Raw genomic sequence first — 18,394 nt, 5'->3', positions numbered from 1 at the left:
CGCGTGTCCATTGGAAGTCTTTGTACCATTTCCATTGGATGTTTTGATTCCGTTTCCATTGGACGTCTCCTTTGCGTGTCCATTGGATGCATGTTTCGCATCTCCGTTGGATGCCTTGACACCATTTCCGTTGGATGCCTTGACACCGTTTCCGTTGGATGTTTGCTTGACACCTCCATTAGAGGTCTCGGAAGGCTGCTCCTGCAGGACCGAGCCCAAAGCCTGGATCTTGTCGCAGAGCTTCTGCAACATGCGGTCGACTGTTGCCTCGTCGCAGAGTCGTCGGTTTGCGCCGACGACAACCCGCAGGTGAACTCCATCGGGCTCGGGGATTCCGACAATATCCACGTCGTGCATGGATACGTCGTTGACGGTTTGTCTGTCGATGGTGGGGTCATCCTTGCTGGCTTCCCGTGGGTTGGCCTCGCGCTCGAGATAGCCCAGCTGGATGCGCTTCTCGTCCTCTCCGCTATGCGGGTGCATATCAAAGTTCTGATACGCCGCGTAACAGCTGAAGTTGACCGTCGACTCTGGCCAGTCCGTGCAGTTCTCTCTGATGTCATCCAGGCCCAGCATCTCGAACGGCAAGCTGTTGACGTATTGCTTCTGCACCTTGCGGAGAAGTTCTCTCGGCTTGGCGGCGTTGTCGAGGGAGACCCGGACGGGGACGGCGTTCGAGCAAGGGCCGACAATGTTTTGGTCGCTGATCGGCAGCGTCTGTCGGCCAGAGACGACGCGGCCAAAGACGACGTCGTCGGTTTCGATTTCCTGGCCCAGCATGAGAGCGCAGGCCGTGGTGAAGACCGTCGCCGGTGTGATGCCGTCCGAGTTGGCCTGGAAAGGCGCCTCGATGGTCTTTTCCGACAGCCAGGTGCCGTTCGGACGTTCCTCTTCGTTGGGAGAGGCTTTCATGGCCGTCATCGAGGAGTCCTTGAGGACGGAGCGCCAGAACTTGTAACCGTTCTCGCGGCTGTCCACCATGTGCTGGACGTAGCGGGAGAACTGGGGCGGCGTCGGCAAAGGCTCGCCAAGGTAAAGGGTGTGGAGAGCGCGCAGGACATGCTCGAAACTCAGGCCGTCGTAAATAGCGTGGTTCATGCGGAAGACGATTCGGAGAGGGGCATCTTCCTTCTTGAGGACGGCGATGCGGAGCAGAGAGTGTCCGAGGCGGAGCGGATCGCGGATGTCCACGTCTACAAATTCGCGGGTCGCGGCGGTAATATCTCCCTCGACCAGGATGGACTCGGTGGGCACGTCCAACTGGTCAAGCACCACCTGGTAGAAGTTGCCGGCAGAGGAGAGGATAACAGTCCGGAAGATGTCGAAATGTTGGACCAGAGCCGCGGAGGCTTCGACGAGTCTCGTAGCGTCTGACTCGCCGGGGAAGTCGATGAAGAACAGGGCTGGACCGCGAGGCTGCTTGGTAAGGGCATCGTGAACGAAGATCTTCTGCGACCACGTTGCGGGATACGAGTTCTGGATCCTGCCATAAGAGGGATCCAGCTGAGGAGCGAGTTCCCGCTGGACAAACTCCTCGGGATCTTCCTCGGAGAGAAGCTGGAAGGGTTCTTTCTCCACCAGGTGAGAGGATCCATTGGTCGGGCCCTGTGACAGGATATCCAAGATCCTGCCGGCAAGGTCGACGGGGACCGGCTTGTCAAAGATGTCCTTAACGGACACGTGGGTATCGAGTCGGCGGCTGATACGGGCAGCGAGCTTGGCCGCCATGAGTGACTGTCCGCCGAGGTCGAAGAAGTTGTCGGTAATGCCGACCTCAACGCCAAGAACGTCGGCAAACTCCTCGCACAGTGCCGCCTCCATTTCGTTGCGCGGATCAACACGTTCCGAGGATGGCTTGCTGACTGGAGCGGCCTGCGCCTTACGTGTAAGTTCACGTCGGTCAAGCTTGCCGTTGGCGGTAACGGGCATGCGGTCGAGGGCAATGATCTGTGCCGGGATCATGTAAGGCGGGAGCAAGGTCTGGAGCTGCTCCCGGATCTGCGCCTCCACCTTGCGGCTCTGGAGGCGCTGGAGAGGGCGGTTAGTGAGGAGGCTTGACGGGCGGCCCTGGTGCTCAGTCGGGAACTGGATCAGGACGCGAGATTCCTTCTTGTCGAGTTGGTAACGGTGGAAAACGGCATCAATGCCGCCGTTCTGGGACCGCTGTCTTGCCCAGCTGAGCTCCACGCGGAAGCCTGCTTCCTCAGCGATCTGAGCCAGATCATAAGCAGATAGGGCGACGCGACGCTCAGCGGTATTCTGCACAGCCGAGACCCAGGCTGCGCCGTCAACAGAATCTTGAGTCTCGTCGTCATTGTCTAGAGACTCGACCATGACTTGTTCGAACATGGTCTTGCTGTAGGGAATGTTGCCGATGGCGACGGTGGGTGCGTCCGATGAGCTCTGCAACAGGGCGAGAAGGCTGTCACGATCCAACGAAGACGCCTGGAAGTTCATCCAGGCGCTGGGTTCAATCGGAAGCACACTCTGCGTAGACTCTTCTGCGTCTCGCACGTGGATGACAGCTGCGTATCGGTACCTGCTGAGCTCGTTGGTGGCCTTCATCCGCTTGGGAAGAATCTCCACATGCCAGACGAGTTCTGGGATCTGGGCCAGCAGGCCCGTGAAGAAGGCCGGGTCGACCAACAGCTCCTCTTCGTTCTCCTCCAACTCGGTGATCTTTTGACGAACACCTTCTTTGCTGACGTTTTCTCCTAGTGAATGAAGAGCTCTGCCCGCAAGGAAGCCCCTGTTGATGGCGTAGGTTCGCATGTCACCAAAGAACAGGCGCTTGACTCCTGGAAGTTTTGCGAGGTTCTGAATCACCTCTAGCAGATACTGGGCTGACGGGAAGTATTGCGCGACAGAGTTAGTGACGACCAGGTCGGTGCGCGCCTCAGTAATCTGTTGGCCCAGCCGGCCGACGTCCATCGCCGTACCGACATGTACCTGAGCCTTGCCGGCAAGCGACGGGACAGACTTGATGCTATCGCTCACAAAGGCGGTGGCTGAGCTGGAAGGCTCAAGACCGATGTAGTTTTCGAGCCCTTGACCCAAGTTGAACAGGATCATACCGGTACCTGTACCGATTTCGAGCACACGGCCAGCTGGCTTGCCGTCAAGCAGGGTGACCATGGTTTCGTCGATCCACTCCTGCATCTCTGAAGTTTCGATCAAGGTACCGTCGTACATAGAAGTCCAGCCCAAGAAATCGTTACCAAGGGCAGACTGGTCAATGGTTTGGATATCGGCGTATGTGCCGATTTCGAAGTGAGTTCCCCAACCCTCGACCTGGTTGCTGGCCTCGTCCTGAATCGACTCGTCGTCCTGCACAGTGACAAAGGCGACCATTTCCGATTCCTGACCGGCCTGGCTACGAATAACAACGGCGGCGTCGCGGACGACGGAGTGCTTCAGCATAGCAAGCTCAACCTCGGCCGGCTCGATACGATGGCCTCGGATCTTGGTCTGTTGGTCGATACGGCCGAAGAACTCGATCTGGCCATCCGATGGTCGGTAGCGGGCACGGTCACCCGTGCGGTAGGCCCGTAGAACCTGTCCATCGATAGTGACCTGGATAAAGCGGTTGAGATCCAGTGCGGGGTCCGTGTACCCACGAGCAAGACCGTCTCCGGTCACTACCAGCTCTCCCATTACGCCGAGAGAAACCAGTTGCTGGTTCGAGTCCATAATGTAGGCTCCCGAGTTGCTTACGGCCTCACCGATGGGCACACCGTGTTCGTAGACATCGCCCTTCTCGATGCTGTAAATTGTACTGGCGACGGAGTTTTCTGTTGGGCCGTACGCGTTGTAGACACCAGTCTTCACAAGCGATCGCGCTTGTGAGGCATCCAGGGGGTTCAGGCGATCTCCACCGACGTAGAGGATTTCCAGAGCGCCAATTGTGGCGGGAATGTTGATAAGACACTGCTTGAGGAGCGCGGGCGAGAGCATTGCCACGTTAATGTTTTCGCGCGCAAACACTGCCTCAAGAGCTTGGCTGTCGAGGGTGGTGAAGTAGTCAATGCAAATAAGAGTGGCTCCGTTGAGAAGAGCAGTGTACATCTCCCAGGCCGAAGCGTCGAAGGCAATGTTTGACACGTGCGAGAGAACTGCAGCTTCTGGGAGCTTGCGCACGATGTTGCTTTGCTTCACGAGGCGGACAATACCGCGGTGCTCGACCATGACGCCCTTGGGCCGGCCGGTAGAACCCGACGTGAAGATGACGTACGCAAGACTTGTCGGGGTTGGGAGGAATCCTGTAATTGGAGCATCCTCAAATTCTTCGGCCGATGTAGCGATGGTCTCAGCCAAAGAAACGAATTTGGTGTTGGGCAAATGAATATCGGGCGTGGATACATCGGCACCGAGGAAGACAAGCTTCAGCCCGGGCACGGCCGATAGAATAGATTCGAGACGAGCGGCAGGCACATTGACGTCAAGTGGAAGGTAAGCCAGGTTAGCCTTCAGGATGGAAATGAAAGCCACAGTTGTCTGACACGACCGCGGTGCAAGCACGGCTACTAGTGTCTCTGCTGGCATCTCCTGTCGCCTGAGCCAAGCGGCAAGTTCGTTTGACTTCTCGTTGAGTTGGGCGTATGTCAGTTGCGACTCAGCGTCCTTGACAGCCATCCTATCGGGATGAGAGTTGACTTGCTCAAGGAAGACGTCCACAATGCTGGAGTCTCGGGGATAGTTGGTCTTCTCAACCTCGAGGAGACCCATACCGCGGAGCGCCACAAGACCATCAGTAAGCGGGAGGGTTGCCACAGGTAGGTCGGGCTGTGCCAGCCCGTGACGAAGGACTTCATAGAAGACGTCAACCAGACCGCGAACGGTTGCGGGGTCGAATAGATCGGCAGCATAAAGCACGTTGCCGCCAAGGTAGCCTTCCTCTTGGAAGAGATGGAACTCGAGGTCGAATCTTGTGGTAATAGCAGTGGGCAAAGGCTCACTGGCAAGACCCTCAAGCTTAATTCGTCCAAGATCCTGCTGCGAGTGGACAGCAAACATGAGCTGAACCAACGGGTTGCGGGATGTATCCCTAGATCCAGGCAGAAGTGCTGAGACGACGCGCTCGAAGGGGACGTCCTGGTTCTCAAAGGCAGCAGTGGCAGTGGCGCGGACTTGCTGGACGAGTCCGTCAAAGGATTCATCATCGACGACGACTCGCATACACTGGGTGTTAACGAAGAAGCCGATCAACTCTTCCAATTCAGGCCGGTTGCGGTTAGCCATGGGCGTACCGATAGTTGCGTCCTCCACGCCTGTCAAGCGGAAGTGTGCAGCGCGGAAGGCGGCAAGGAGGACTGCGAAGGGGGTTACTTGGCGTGTCTGGCAGAAGGACTGGAGGTCCTTGTAAAGAGAACCATCGATAGTGACTTGGATAACGCCCGCTTCGCCAGACAGCACAGAAGGTCGTGGTTTGTCGCAGAGAAGCTCTGCAGGAGTGCTGTCGGCCAGTTGCTCGGTCCAATACTCCAATTGTCTTTGATGCTCCACAACTTGCTCATCCATCTTTTGCCATACCGCAAAGTCGCGGTACTGGATGGGCAGCGGCAAGACCTGGGACAACGGGTCTTCGCCCTTGAGTGCGGCAGCATAGAAGATGGCTAGCTCCCTGCGCAAGATGTCAACGGACCAACCATCGGAAATGATGTGGTGCATGACCATTGAGAGAATGTAATCATCCTCGCCAAGACGGAAGAGTGATACCCTCCATCCCGGTTCAGAGGACAGGTCGAATGGAACCTGCTGCTCCTGCTGCAGGAGGTGCAAAGGACTATCGGGGTTCTCAGAGGACACGTCGATGACTCTGAGCGCCTTTTCACGACTGGCATTGACGATTTGCACACCGACACCATCTTGTTCCTCGAATGTTGTTCGCAGCGTCTCATGGCGTTGTTCCACAGTGGATAAGGCGGTTGTCAGGGCTTCAATGTTGAGCTTGCCGCGCATCCGTACAGCGAGTGGCATGATGTACCACGCCCCGCCAATGTTGAAGTTGTCCAAGAACCAGAGGCGACCTTGAGCAAACGACTGCTCCACAGGTCCGGTGTAGGGTGTCGTGTTGATCGGGCTGTGGATGACTGAGCCCTGTCGGATAATAGCCGCGAGATCAACAAGAACCGGCTGGTCGAAGACGTCCTTGACGGAGATGGCGGCGTGCAGGCGGCGGCTGACACGTGCCGCAAGCTTCGTTGCCATAAGGGAGTGGCCGCCAAGATCGAAGAAGTTGTCAGTAATGCCAACTTCAACACCGAGGAGGTCGGTAAACTCCTCACATAGAGCTACCTCCACCTCGTTCCGTGGCGCAACACGGATGGCAGTGGCACTGCTCCTGGGTGTAGTGAGCGCCTTTTGAGCGAGCTCGCGACGGTCCACCTTGCCGTTTGCGTTCAGCGGAAGATGGTCCAGCACGATGATCTGCGCCGGCACCATGTAGGGTGGCAGCAGGGTCTGCAGCCGCTGGCGAATTTCTCTCTCAGTGTTCGAGGTGAATTGTTGTTTCTTCTCCTCACTGTCCTCATGCGAGGCGATGCCGTTGGCATATCGGACTGCAACGAAACCCACAATGTCGGTATCGTGACCGTCTTGCTTGCGCAGGACGACGGCGGCGTCAAGGACGGTGCTGAGGCTGAGCATGGCTTGCTCAATCTCGGCTGGCTCAATACGGTGGCCTCTGATCTTGACCTGCTGATCCATGCGCCCGAAGAACTCAATCTGCCCGTCAGGCCTATAGCGCGCACGATCACCTGTGCGGTATGCTCTGACAGACTCGCCGGCAATATCAACTTGCACGAAGCGGTCCTTGTTCAAAGCCTCGTCGGTGTAGCCACGGGCAAGGCCATCTCCTGTCACAACAAGCTCGCCCATAATGCCGATGGGGACAAGTTGCAGGCGGGAATCCATGATATAGGCCCCGGAGTTGCTGATGGACCTTCCGATGGGAACACCCTGGACGCAGCGCTCGTCGGCGCTCATGGGGTATACGGTACTGAAGGTTGTGTTTTCTGTCGGACCGTAAACGTGGCAGAATGCTTGTCTGACCAGCTCGCGGGCCTTGAAGGCATCACTGGGTCGCATGACCTCTCCTCCGGCGAACAGGAGATCCAGGCCACCGATGACGGATGGGACCTCCTCAAGGAACTGCTTCATGAGGGCCGTTGTAACGAAGGCGGCCTTGACGCCGTTGGCTGCAAAGGCCTGGCCAAGAGCGGTAGGGTTCAGCACCGTCATATGGTCAATGCACACCACCGTTCCTCCGTTGAGGAGTGGCGCATAAATCTCCCACGTGGCGGCGTCGAAGGCCAGGTTGGAGATGTGGGCAACTGGCTGGGCCGCCTGTGATTCTGTCATCAAGTTGGTCGACTTGACAAGGCGCACAATGCTGCGGTGTTCGACCATCACGCCCTTGGGCCGGCCTGTTGAGCCGGATGTAAAAATAACATAGACGAGACTCGAGGCAGTTGCGGGAAGGCGGTTTTCAAGAGGTCCGACGGCTTCTCCTTGGGTTAAGGCGTGACTGATCTGGACTTGCTCGACATCTGAAGACTCGGTCGTGAGAGTGGGCACACCGGTGCCGAGCAAGACCAGCTTGTCCCCAGGGACCGCGGACAGAATAGCTTCGACGCGGGCAGCGGGAACGTTGACATCCAGCGGGAGATAAGCAAGGTTAGCCTTGAGAATACCAAACAGAGCAACGATAGTCTGGCACGAGCGGGGTGCAAGCACTCCGACAAGTGTCTCAGGTGCCAGCTTCCGATGCTGCAGATAGGCGGCGATTTGGTCGGACTGCTGATCCAGCTGGCGGTAGGTCAGGTCGGAGGACGAGCCATCGGTGACGGCGATGGCATCTGGGTGGGCAGCCACCTGTTGGCTGAAGACGTCAATGACGCTTGCGTCACGGGGGTACTCTGTGGTCTCCATATCGAGCAGGCCCATCTCGCGCAACTCGGCGATGCCGTGGGTGAGCGGCAGGCCGGTAATGGGAGCATCCGGTTGCTCGAGACCTTGGCGGAGCACCTCCTGGAAGACATCAACGATGCTACGGACAGTGTCGGCCTCGAAAAGGTCTGTGGAAAATAGGGCGTTGCCGCCTAGGCAGCCATCTTGTTGCGCTAGGTAGAACTCTGCATCGAAACGAGTAGTGGGTGTCATTGACAAAGGCTCGCCGTCAAGCCCTGCCAGCTGGACCTTTCCAAGGTCCTGCTGCGAGTGAAGGGTGAACATGAGCTGCACGAGAGGGTTGCGAGAGGTATCTCTCGAGCCAGGCAGAAGCGTAGAGACGATACGTTCAAACGGCACATCTTGGTGTTCCAAGGCGGCTGCAACCGTCGATTGAACCTGGCCGACCAGCTCGTTGAAGGTTCCCTTTTTTGTCACGGCAGTCCGCATACACTGAGTATTGACGAAGAAGCCGATCATGTCTTCAAGCTCAGGTCGGTTACGGTTGGCAATAGGTGTGCCAATTGTTGCGTCCTCTACACCAGTCAGACGGAAGTGAGTGGCTCTGAAGGCTGCAAAGAGGACGGCAAATGACGTTGTCTGGTGAGCGCGGCAGAAGGCCTGCAAGTTGTCGTAAACAGCGCCTTCAATCTTGAACTGGATAACACCAGCCTCGCCGGAAAGCTTGGTAGGCCGCTGCTTGTCGTAAAGGAGACTGGCAGGCTGGCTGCCGTCGAGCTGGTCTTTCCAGTATGCCAGTTGACGCTCTTGTTCAGCAACCTGGGCAGGTTGCTTCTGCCACACCGCAAAGTCGCGGTATTGGATGGGTAGTGGCAAGGCCTGGGATATCGGGTCTTTGCCCTGTAGTGCGGCGGAGTAGAAGGTAGCCAGCTCGCGTTGGAGAACATCAAGAGACCAACCATCAGAGATGATGTGGTGCATCACAATTGACAGGACATGGTCCTGTTCTCCCAAACGAAGCAGAGTGACTCGCCAGCCTGGTTCAGAAGATAGATCGAAAGTTGTCGTCTGATCCTTCTTCAGAAGCTCGGTAAAGTCCTCTCCGGCCGACACATCGACCAGGTTGAGTTGCTTGGTGCGTCCTGACTGGACGACTTGCATGCCAACGCCTTCATGGCCCTCGAAGGTGGTTCGGAGGGTCTCGTGACGCTGCTCAAGAGCGCGCAGGGCAGCGGTGAGGGCATTGATCTGCAGCGCTCCGCGAAGTCTCACTGCAAGGGGAACAAGGTAACCCGTGGCACCAAGGTCGAGCTGCTCAAGGAACCAAAGACGTCCCTGGGCGAAGGATTGCTCAACGGGCCCGGTGTACTTGCTGGCCTCGATGGCCTTATGTTGTGTAGAATCACGCTGAACAGAAGCAGCGAGATCGGCAATGACGGGGTGGTCAAAGATATCCTTGACCGACACTCGGGTGTGGAAAAGCTTGCTTAGGCGTGCCGCAAGCTTGGTTGCCATCAGAGAGTGACCACCAAGCTCGAAGAAGTTGTCAGTGATTCCCACTGGTACGCTAAGCACACTCGTGAACTCCTCGCACAGGGCGGCCTCGGTCTCGTTGCGTGGCGCTATGCGTGCAGAGGTCTTGTTACCCTTCGTGGCCGTCAGGGCCCTGCGCGAAAGCTCGCGGCGATCATTCTTGCCGTTGTCATTGAGGGGCATCTGATCCAGAACGATGATCTGGACCGGCACCATGTAGGGCGGGAGCAGGGTCTGAAGACGTTGAAGAATGCTCTTTTCTGTCTCCACGGCAGTTTCAGTGTCGGCGGTGACGCCCCGGGCGACAACGAAGCCGACAACGTCGGCCTCCTCGCCCTCCAGCTTGCGGAGAACGACGGCCGCGTCGAGCACGGCGGAGTGGCCTAGCATGGCTTGCTCAATCTCCGCAGGCTCAATGCGATGACCGCGGACCTTGATTTGCTGATCGATACGGCCGAAGAACTCGATTTGGGCGTCGCCAGGACGGAATCTTGCACGGTCACCGGTTCTGTACGCCCGAACAAGCTGGTTGTTGACGGAAATTTGGACGAAGCGGTCAGTATCCAGTGCCGCGTCCGTGTAACCACGAGCGAGACCATCTCCTGTGACAACAAGCTCGCCCATCACGCCCACAGAGACAAGCTGCTGGTGGGCGTCAACGATGTAGGCACCGGTGTTGTTGATGGCACGTCCGATAGGGACGCCGTTGACGAAGTCTTCATCTCCCTTGACAGCATAGACTGTGCTGGAAACGGTATTCTCGGTGGGTCCATATGCGTTGTAAACGTTGACCTGCACCAGAGACTGGGCTTCAAGGGCGTCGCGACCGTCGAAACGGTCACCGGCAGCCAAGATGATGTCCAGGGCGGCAATTGCAGCAGGCATATTGACAAGGCACTGCTTCAGCAGCGACGGGAGAAGCATGGCGGCTTGAACTCGTTCCCGCGTGAAGACAGATTCGAGTGCCTTGCTGTCAAGGGTCGTGAAATAGTCGATGCAAACCACTGTTCCACCATTGAGTAGGGCAATGTAGATTTCCCACGTGGAATTGTCGAATGCCGTGTTTGAAAGGTGTGCGACACGAGGAGCCTGGGGAAGCTTGTATACGAGACGGCTCTGTCTCACCAACCTGTTGATTCCACGGTGCTCAATCATGACACCCTTGGGGCGGCCAGTGGAACCAGACGTGAACATAACGTAGGCCAAGCTGTTTGCATGAGGTTGAACGGCTTCGTCTGCTTGATCGTTGTCGACGACAGCAGCAAGGGCCTCTGCAAGCGGGACAAGCTCGACATCTACGAGCGGTGACTCGGGTTCAGCCACGTCACTGCCGAGGAGTACCAACTTGCGACCAGGAACCGTCGAAAGAATTGTCTCATTGCGAGCAGCTGGGACGTTGACGTCGAGTGGCAAGTAAGCCAGGTTGGCCTTGAGGATACCGATGAAGGCGACAATGGTTTGGCAAGATCGCGGAGCAAGGACACCGATAAGGGTCTCGGCGGCAAGATTGCGCTGGCGCAACCAGGTTGCAAGTCTGTTGGATTGTTCATCAAGTTCGACGTACGTCAGCTTCACAGACGAATCTGTAACGGCAATGGCCTCAGGGTGGGCGGCCACCTGCTCACGGAAGAGGTCTACCACGCTGGAATCGCGCGGGTAGTCCGTCTTGTTGATTTCGAGCAGGCCCAGGTCACCCAGTGTTGCCAGACCATCGATAAGCGGGAGGCTCGTAAGCGATACCTCGGGCTGCTCAAGGCCGCGACGCAGGACCTCCTGGAAGACGTCCACAATGTTCTGGACGGTATCGGGGCTGAACAAGTCGGTTGCGAAAAGCACGGTGCCACCTAGGCCACCCTCCTCGTTGAACAGATGGAATTCGAGGTCGAAGCGGGTGGTGGGCGCCATGGGAATTGACTCGCCCGCAAGGCCTTCAAGCTGAACCTTGCCAAGGTCCTCCTGAGAGTGGAAGGCGAACAGGAGTTGCACAAGTGGGTTACGCGATGTATCTCTTGAGCCGGGCAGCAGTGCGGAAACAATACGTTCAAATGGAACGTCTTGATTCTCGAATGCCGCTGTGGCGGTCGAGCGGACCTTTCGCACCAGTCCGTCGAAGGTCTCCTCCTCGCCATCAACAGCAATCCGCATACACTGGGTGTTGACAAAGAAGCCCACCAACTCTTCTAGCTCGGGACGGTTGCGGTTGGCAATAGGCGTACCGATGGTAGCGTCCTCAACGCCAGTGAGGCGGTAGTGCGCCGTGCGGAATGCAGCAAGCAGGACTGCGAAGGGCGTCGTGTAATGGCTGCGGCAGAAGGCCTGGAGGCTTTCGTACAGGGGACCCTTGATCTTGAGCTGGACAACGCCAGCGTCACCAGAGAGCACCTCTGGACGAGGCTTATCAGACAGTAGGCTGGCAGGCTGGCTACCGTGAAGCTGTTCCTTCCAGTAGGCCAATTGGCGTTCATGCTCAGCCACTTGGGCTTCCTGCTTCTGCCAGACGGCGAAATCGCGGTATTGAACGGGCAGAGGGCTGGCCAGAGATAAGGGATCCTTGCCCTGGAGGGCAGTAGTGTAGTACTCGCCCAGTTCCTTGCGCAGGATATCAACCGACCAACCATCAGAGATAATGTGGTGCATAACAATCGACAGAATGTGATCTTCGTCGCCCAGACGGAACAGGGCCACTCGCCAGCCAGGCTCTGAGGACAAGTTGAAGGGGGTCGTCTGCTCCTGGCTCAGCGCTGCCTTATAGGCGTCGTCGTCTGAAGCGGAGACGTCAATCACTCTAAGAGCCTTGTTCTGAACAGGCTGGACGATCTGCATGCCAACGCCGTCATGGTCTTCGAACGTGGTGCGGAGAGTCTCGTGGCGATGCTCCAAGGCCTGCAGTGCGGCACCAAGTGCCTTGACGTTGAGTTGACCGCTTAGGCGAACAGCGAGCGGTACCAAGTACCAAGAGGCAGCAAGCTCGAGCTGCTCGAGGAACCAGAGACGGCCCTGGGCAAAAGACTGCTCCACAGGCCCGGTGTAGGAAGTGGGAACAATTGGGCTGTACTGGGTCGAGCCGTGCTGGATGGTGCTGGCGAGGTCGGCCAGCACGGGGTTGTCGAAGATGTCCTTGACGGTTACGCGGGCATGGATACGACGGCTGAGGCGTGCGGCAAGCTTGGTTGCCATGAGAGAATGGCCACCGAGGTTGAAGAAGCTGTCGGTAATGCCGACACCGACGCCAAGGACGTCGGCAAACTCCTCGCAGAGTACGGCCTCGACCTCGTTGCGAGGCGGGACACGCTCGGAGACGTTGGCGGCGGCGGTCACGCTCTCGGCTGCCGCCGTCTGAGCCAGACGAGCCAGCTCGCGACGATCGACCTTGCCGTTGGGGTTGAGAGGGAGCTGGTCAAGCCTCGAGATGCGAGTAGGAACCATGTAGGACGGAAGAACGTTTTGCAGGTGTTGCCTGAGATCTCTCTCAATGTTTGCGGCGAACTGTTCTTCTCCAGAGGCGCCGTCCTCCTTCACGACGCCGTTGGTGTACTGGGCGGTGAAGAAGCCGACAAGCTCCCGCTCGCGGCCCTCCTCGGGCTGCGAGATGACGATAATCGCGTTGCCGACACCGGCGTAGCGGATCATTGCCTGCTCGATTTCGGCGGGTTCGATACGGTGGCCACGGACCTTGACCTGCTGATCCATGCGACCGAAGAACTCGATCTGGCCATCCGTGGGTCGGAAGCGAGCGCGGTCACCAGTTCGGTAGGCCCGGACAACCTGGCCGGCGATGGTGACATTGACGAATCGATCGACGTCAAGGGCTGAGTCGGTGTAACCTCTTGCAAGACCGTCACCAGTGACCACAAGCTCTCCCATAACGCCAACAGGGACAAGCTGTTGACGCAGGTCCATAATGTAGGCCCCTGAGTTGCTGATGGCTCGTCCAATGGGGACGCCATTGGCGCATAGCTCCTTTGCGTGCATAGGGTACATGGTACTGAAGGTTGTGTTCTCTGTTGGGCCGTAGACGTGGCAGAAGGAGTGGCGTACCAGTTGCACCGCCTTCTGCGCGACTTGCAGCTGCATCCACTCACCACCAGCAAACAACAAGTCGAGGCCGCTAATAATAGACGGAGTGTCGTCGAGGAACTGCTTTAGAAGAGCCGTCGTGAAGAAGGCAGCAGTGACTCTCTTACCCGAGAGGACTTGGCCGAGCTCGGTAGGGTTGAGGACGGTCATGTGGTCGATGCAGACAACAGTGCCGCCGTTAAGGAGCGGGGCGTAGATTTCCCATGTGGCCGCGTCGAAGGCCAAGTTGGAGATATGAGCGACGACGGCTGCGGTCTGCGCTTGGGGGACCAAGTTCGTCTTCTTAACCAGGCGGACGATGCTGCGGTGCTCAACCATAACACCCTTGGGCTTGCCAGTGGAACCAGAGGTGAAGATGACATAGGCGAGACTCTCAGCATCCGGCTGCGAGACGGAGTCTGTCGTGTCCTCTGTTGAACGGTCGCTGAGAGCAGCACCAATGCGCACAAACTCGACATCCGGCAACGCAACCTCCGTAGAGACATCCGGACCAACCAACACCAGCTTGTGGCCGGCGACGGACGAGAGAATTGCCTCTACGCGGGCGATAGGCACATTGACGTCAAGCGGAAGATACGCCAAGTTGGCCTTGAGAATAGCGATGAAGGCGACAACGGTCTCACACGATCTCGGTGCAAGCACACCCACCAGGGTTTCAGGCGCCAAGTTGCGCCGACGCAACCAGTTGGCAATCCTGTCGGATTGTTGGTCCAGTTCCGCGTAGGTGAGCTGCGATGAAGTGTCCGAGACGGCGATGGCCTGTGGATGCGCGAGCGCCTGTTCGCGGAAGAGGTCCGAAACACTTGCCTCTCGCGGGTACTTCGTCACCTCGATGTCGAGCAGGCCCATTTCGCTGAGTCCCTTTTGCGCGCGAGCGACGCCGAGCGGCAACGCGGCGAGGGGGGTCTGCGGTTCCTTGAGAGCCTGGTGCAGAATCTCCTGGAAAATCTCGACCACGCCACGGATAGTCTCGGATTCGAACAAGTCGGCGGAGTACAGGACGGTTCCGCCGAGACGTCCGGCCTCCTGGAAAAGATGGAATTCGACGTCGAATCGGGTCGTAGCAGCGGTAGGGAGTGCCTCGCTTGACAGGCCCTCCAACTGGACTCTTCCAAGGTCTTGTTGAGAGTTGAGAGAGAACATGAGTTGGACCAATGGGTTACGGGAAGTGTCCCGGGAGCCAGGGAGTAGGGCCGATACAACGCGCTCGAAGGGAACATCCTGGTTCTCAAAAGCAGCAGTCGCTGTGGAACGGACCTGTTGAACCAGGCTCTCGAACGTCTCATCGTCTTCGATAACGATTCGCATACACTGGGTGTTTACGAAGAAGCCGATCATATCCTCGAGTTCAGACCGATTGCGGTTGGCGATGGGCGTGCCGATCGTCGCATCGTCTGCCCCTGTAAGGCGGAAGTGTGCTACACGGAACGCAGCAAGCAGCACAGCAAACGACGTTGTCTTGTGAGTTCGGCAGAAAGTCTGCAGGTCATCATAGACAGTACCCTCAATGCTGAAGGGGACGGCGCCGGCACTGCCCGAAAGAACAGCTGGTCGAGGCTTGTCAGAGAGCAGTCTCGCCGGCTGACCACCTTGAAGTTGCTTCTTCCAGTACTCCAGCTGGCGATCGTGCTCCGCCATCTGGGTCTCTTGCTTCTGCCAGACAGTGAAGTCGCGGTACTGGATTGCAAGTGGGCGGCCAAGGGGGTCTTGGCCCCGGAGAGCCGTAGCGTAGAAGCCTGTCAGCTCGCGCTGGAGGACCTCGATAGACCAACCATCGGATATGATGTGGTGCATGACAATCGACAGAACATGGTCGTCGTCACCAAGTCGCAGCAGTGCGACGCGCCAGCCAGGCTCCGTCGCCAGGTTGAACGGAGTGGCCTGCTCCTGTTGGAGAATCTTGACATAGGCCGCACCATTGTCTGCCGATGCATCGATGACCCTAAGTGCATCACCAATGCTCTTGGGAGCGTTGACGATTTGAACACCGACGCCGTCGTGTTCCTCGAATGTAGTCCGGAGAGTCTCGTGGCGCTGCTCCAGGGCGTGGACTGCCAGGCGGAGCGCGTCCACGGAGAGAGGTCCGCGCATGCGCAGTGCGATCGGCATGATGTATGAAGCACCAAGCTCGAGCTGATCGATGAACCACAGACGAGCCTGAGCAAAAGATTGCTCAACAGGCCCGCTATAGACGGTTGCCTCGATAGGGCTGTGCTTCCTGGATCCTCTGCGGATGGTGGCCGCAAGATCGGCAAGGACTGGGTAGTCGAATACATCCTTGACCGATACGTAGGCGTTGAGTTGGCGGCTGATGCGGGCCGCGAGCTTGGTGGCCATGAGAGAGTGGCCACCGAGGTCGAAGAAGCTGTCCTCGATTCCAACCTCGACGCCGAGCACGTTGGCAAACTCCTCGCACAACGCAGCCTCGACATCGTTGCGCGGTGCCGCGCGTGCCGACACGGCGGTGGCAGATGTCGAGTCACTGGCGGTCTGGGCTCTGTGGGCGAGCAGTCGTCGATCGACCTTACCGTTGGCGTTGAGGGGCATCTGCTCCACCACGATGATCTGCGCCGGTATCATGTAGGGCGGCAGCACAGTTTGCAGCTGCTGGCGGATCTCCTTCTCAACCCTCGTGATGAATTGACGATGATGGGCTTCGGCGTGCTCTGGAGCGACGCCGTTTGCGTAGTGGACCGCGACGAAGCTGACAATCTCCGCCTCCGAACCTTCCTGCTTGCGGAGGACGACGACGGTGTCGCGGGCTGGCGTGTGTCGGAGGATGGCCTGCTCGACTTCGGCCGGCTCCACGCGGTGACCGCGGATCTTGACCTGCTGATCCATACGGCCAAAGAATTCGATCTGGCCATCGGTCCTGTAACGCACACGATCGCCGGTGCGGTACGCCCGCATAGGCGGCTGGCCATCGACGGTGATGTAAATGAAACGGTCCTTGTCCAGTTCTGAGTCAGTGTATCCACGAGCAAGACCATCGCCCAAGACGACAAGCTCTCCCATGACACCAATTGGCACAGGCTGTTGGCGTACATCCATAATGTAGGCGCCAGAGTTGCTGACGGCCTGACCAACCGGGACGCCGTTGACGTACGAGTCTTGCTCGCTGACCTTGTGGATGGTACTGAGGATGGTGTTTTCCGTAGGTCCGTAAGCGTTGTATACACTGCCAGGAATAATAGAGTTGACCTGGATTGCATCGCGGGGGTCGAATCGATCTCCCGCGGCGAAGAGGAGGTCAATGGAGCTCAGCATGCCAGGAACGTTGGCAAGGCACTGCTTCAGCAGAGCAGGCGGGAACATGGCTGCTCGGACCTGCTCACGTTCAAACAGGGCCTGCAGTGCCTTGCTGTCCAAGGTGGTGAAGTAGTCAACACAGACAATAGTGCCGCCATTCAGCAATGCTGAGTAGATCTCCCATGTCGCGGCATCGAATGCGACGTTGGACAAGTGTGCCACGCGAGCTCCCTGGGGGAGGTCGGCCACCACGTTACTGTTCTTGACAAGACGGACAATACCGCGGTGCTCAACCATGACACCCTTTGGCTTACCGGTAGAACCGGAGGTGAACATGATGTAGGCGAGGCTCGTCGCCGACGGCTGGGAAGTGTGGGCTTGAACTTGGTGGGACTCCTCAAGAGCCTCACCAATACGCACCAGCTCAACGTCTTCAGGAAGCGAGTCAGGCACAGGCACATCGGCGCCAAGGAACACCAGCTTGCGTCCTGAGACCGACGAGAGGATGGCCTCAAGACGGCCGGCGGGCACGTTGACGTCAAGCGGGAGGTAGGCCAGGTTCGCCTTCAGAATACCGAGGAAGGCGACAATAGTGTCGCAGGACCGCGGCGCCAGTACACCGACGAGGGTCTCGTCTGCCAGCTTCCGAAGTCGAAGCCAAGCAGCCAGGTTATCAGACTTCTTGTCAAGTTGCGCGTAGGTCAGAGTCGAAGAAGCGTCAATGACAGCAGGCGTATCAGGGTTGTCGAGCGCCTGCGTGCGGAAGATATCCACCACGCTGGCATCTCTGGGATACGCCGTCCTCGGGATTTCAAGCAGACCCATCTTGCGCAGTTCGACCAGGCCATCAGTAAGAGGCAGGGACGAAAGGGCCGCCTCGGGCTGCTCAAGACTGCGGCGAAGGACTTCTTGGAAGATATCGACCATACCGCGGATGGTCTCGGGCGCAAACAGGTCAGTAGCGTACAGAACGCTACCTGTAAGCCGCCCTCCTGCCTCTTGGAACAAGTGGAACTCCATGTCGAAGCGAGTTGTCGCTGCGTTTGGCAGACGCTCGGTATCCACGTTGTCCAGCTGGATTCCACCGAGACCCTGTTGGGAGTGAACAGCGAACATCAGCTGCACCAACGGGTTGCGCGATGTATCCCTGGAACCGGGCTGCAGGGCAGATACAATGCGCTCAAAGGGCACATCTTGGTTCTCAAACGCGGTGTTGACCGTGGCTCGCACTTGGCGGACCAGCGATTCAAAGGTCTCGTCCTCCTCGTCGATGGTGATGCGCATGCACTGAGTGTTGACAAAGAAGCCCACCAAGTCCTCGAGCTCAGAACGGTTACGGTTGGCAATAGGGGTTCCTATGGTTGCGTCCTCGACGCCCGTCAGGCGGTAATGGGCAGCCCGGAACGCGGCCAGAAGAACGGCGAAGGGCGTGGCCTGGCGAGCTCGGCAGTACGCCTGGAGGCTGTCGAATACGGAGCCCTCAATAGTGACGGAAACGACACCAGCATCGCCAGAAAGTGCGGCCGGGCGAGACTTATCACTGAACAGGCTAGCCGGCTGGCTTCCTTCAAGCTGCTGGCGCCAGTAGGAAAGTTGACGTTCGTGCTCAGCCACCTGAGCCTCCTGC

The 18,394-nt window shown here is 58.0% G+C and overlaps 1 protein-coding gene across 1 annotated transcript in view; it reads right to left on the bottom strand.

Annotated features, from left to right (window-relative positions):
* The window catches only part of EsH8_VII_000111 (uncharacterized protein), a gene marked incomplete at both ends in the record, with an annotated part of 37,278 nt that overhangs the window by 147 nt on the left and 18,737 nt on the right, over positions 1-18,394 (bottom strand). The window contains one exon of the mRNA XM_083270244.1: positions 27-18,394. This exon is cut by the window's right edge and continues 18,737 nt beyond it. Within this exon, the coding sequence (XP_083127801.1) occupies positions 27-18,394 (18,368 nt within the window). The remainder of the gene's footprint in view (positions 1-26) is intronic.

This window comes from Colletotrichum jinshuiense, chromosome 7, assembly GCF_051148585.1.
Source record: "Colletotrichum jinshuiense chromosome 7, complete sequence".
In the NCBI taxonomy this organism is placed as follows: domain Eukaryota; kingdom Fungi; phylum Ascomycota; class Sordariomycetes; order Glomerellales; family Glomerellaceae; genus Colletotrichum; species Colletotrichum jinshuiense.
Note: the sequence above shows the minus strand (reverse complement) of the source record. Positions and strands in the feature narration are given on the sequence as shown.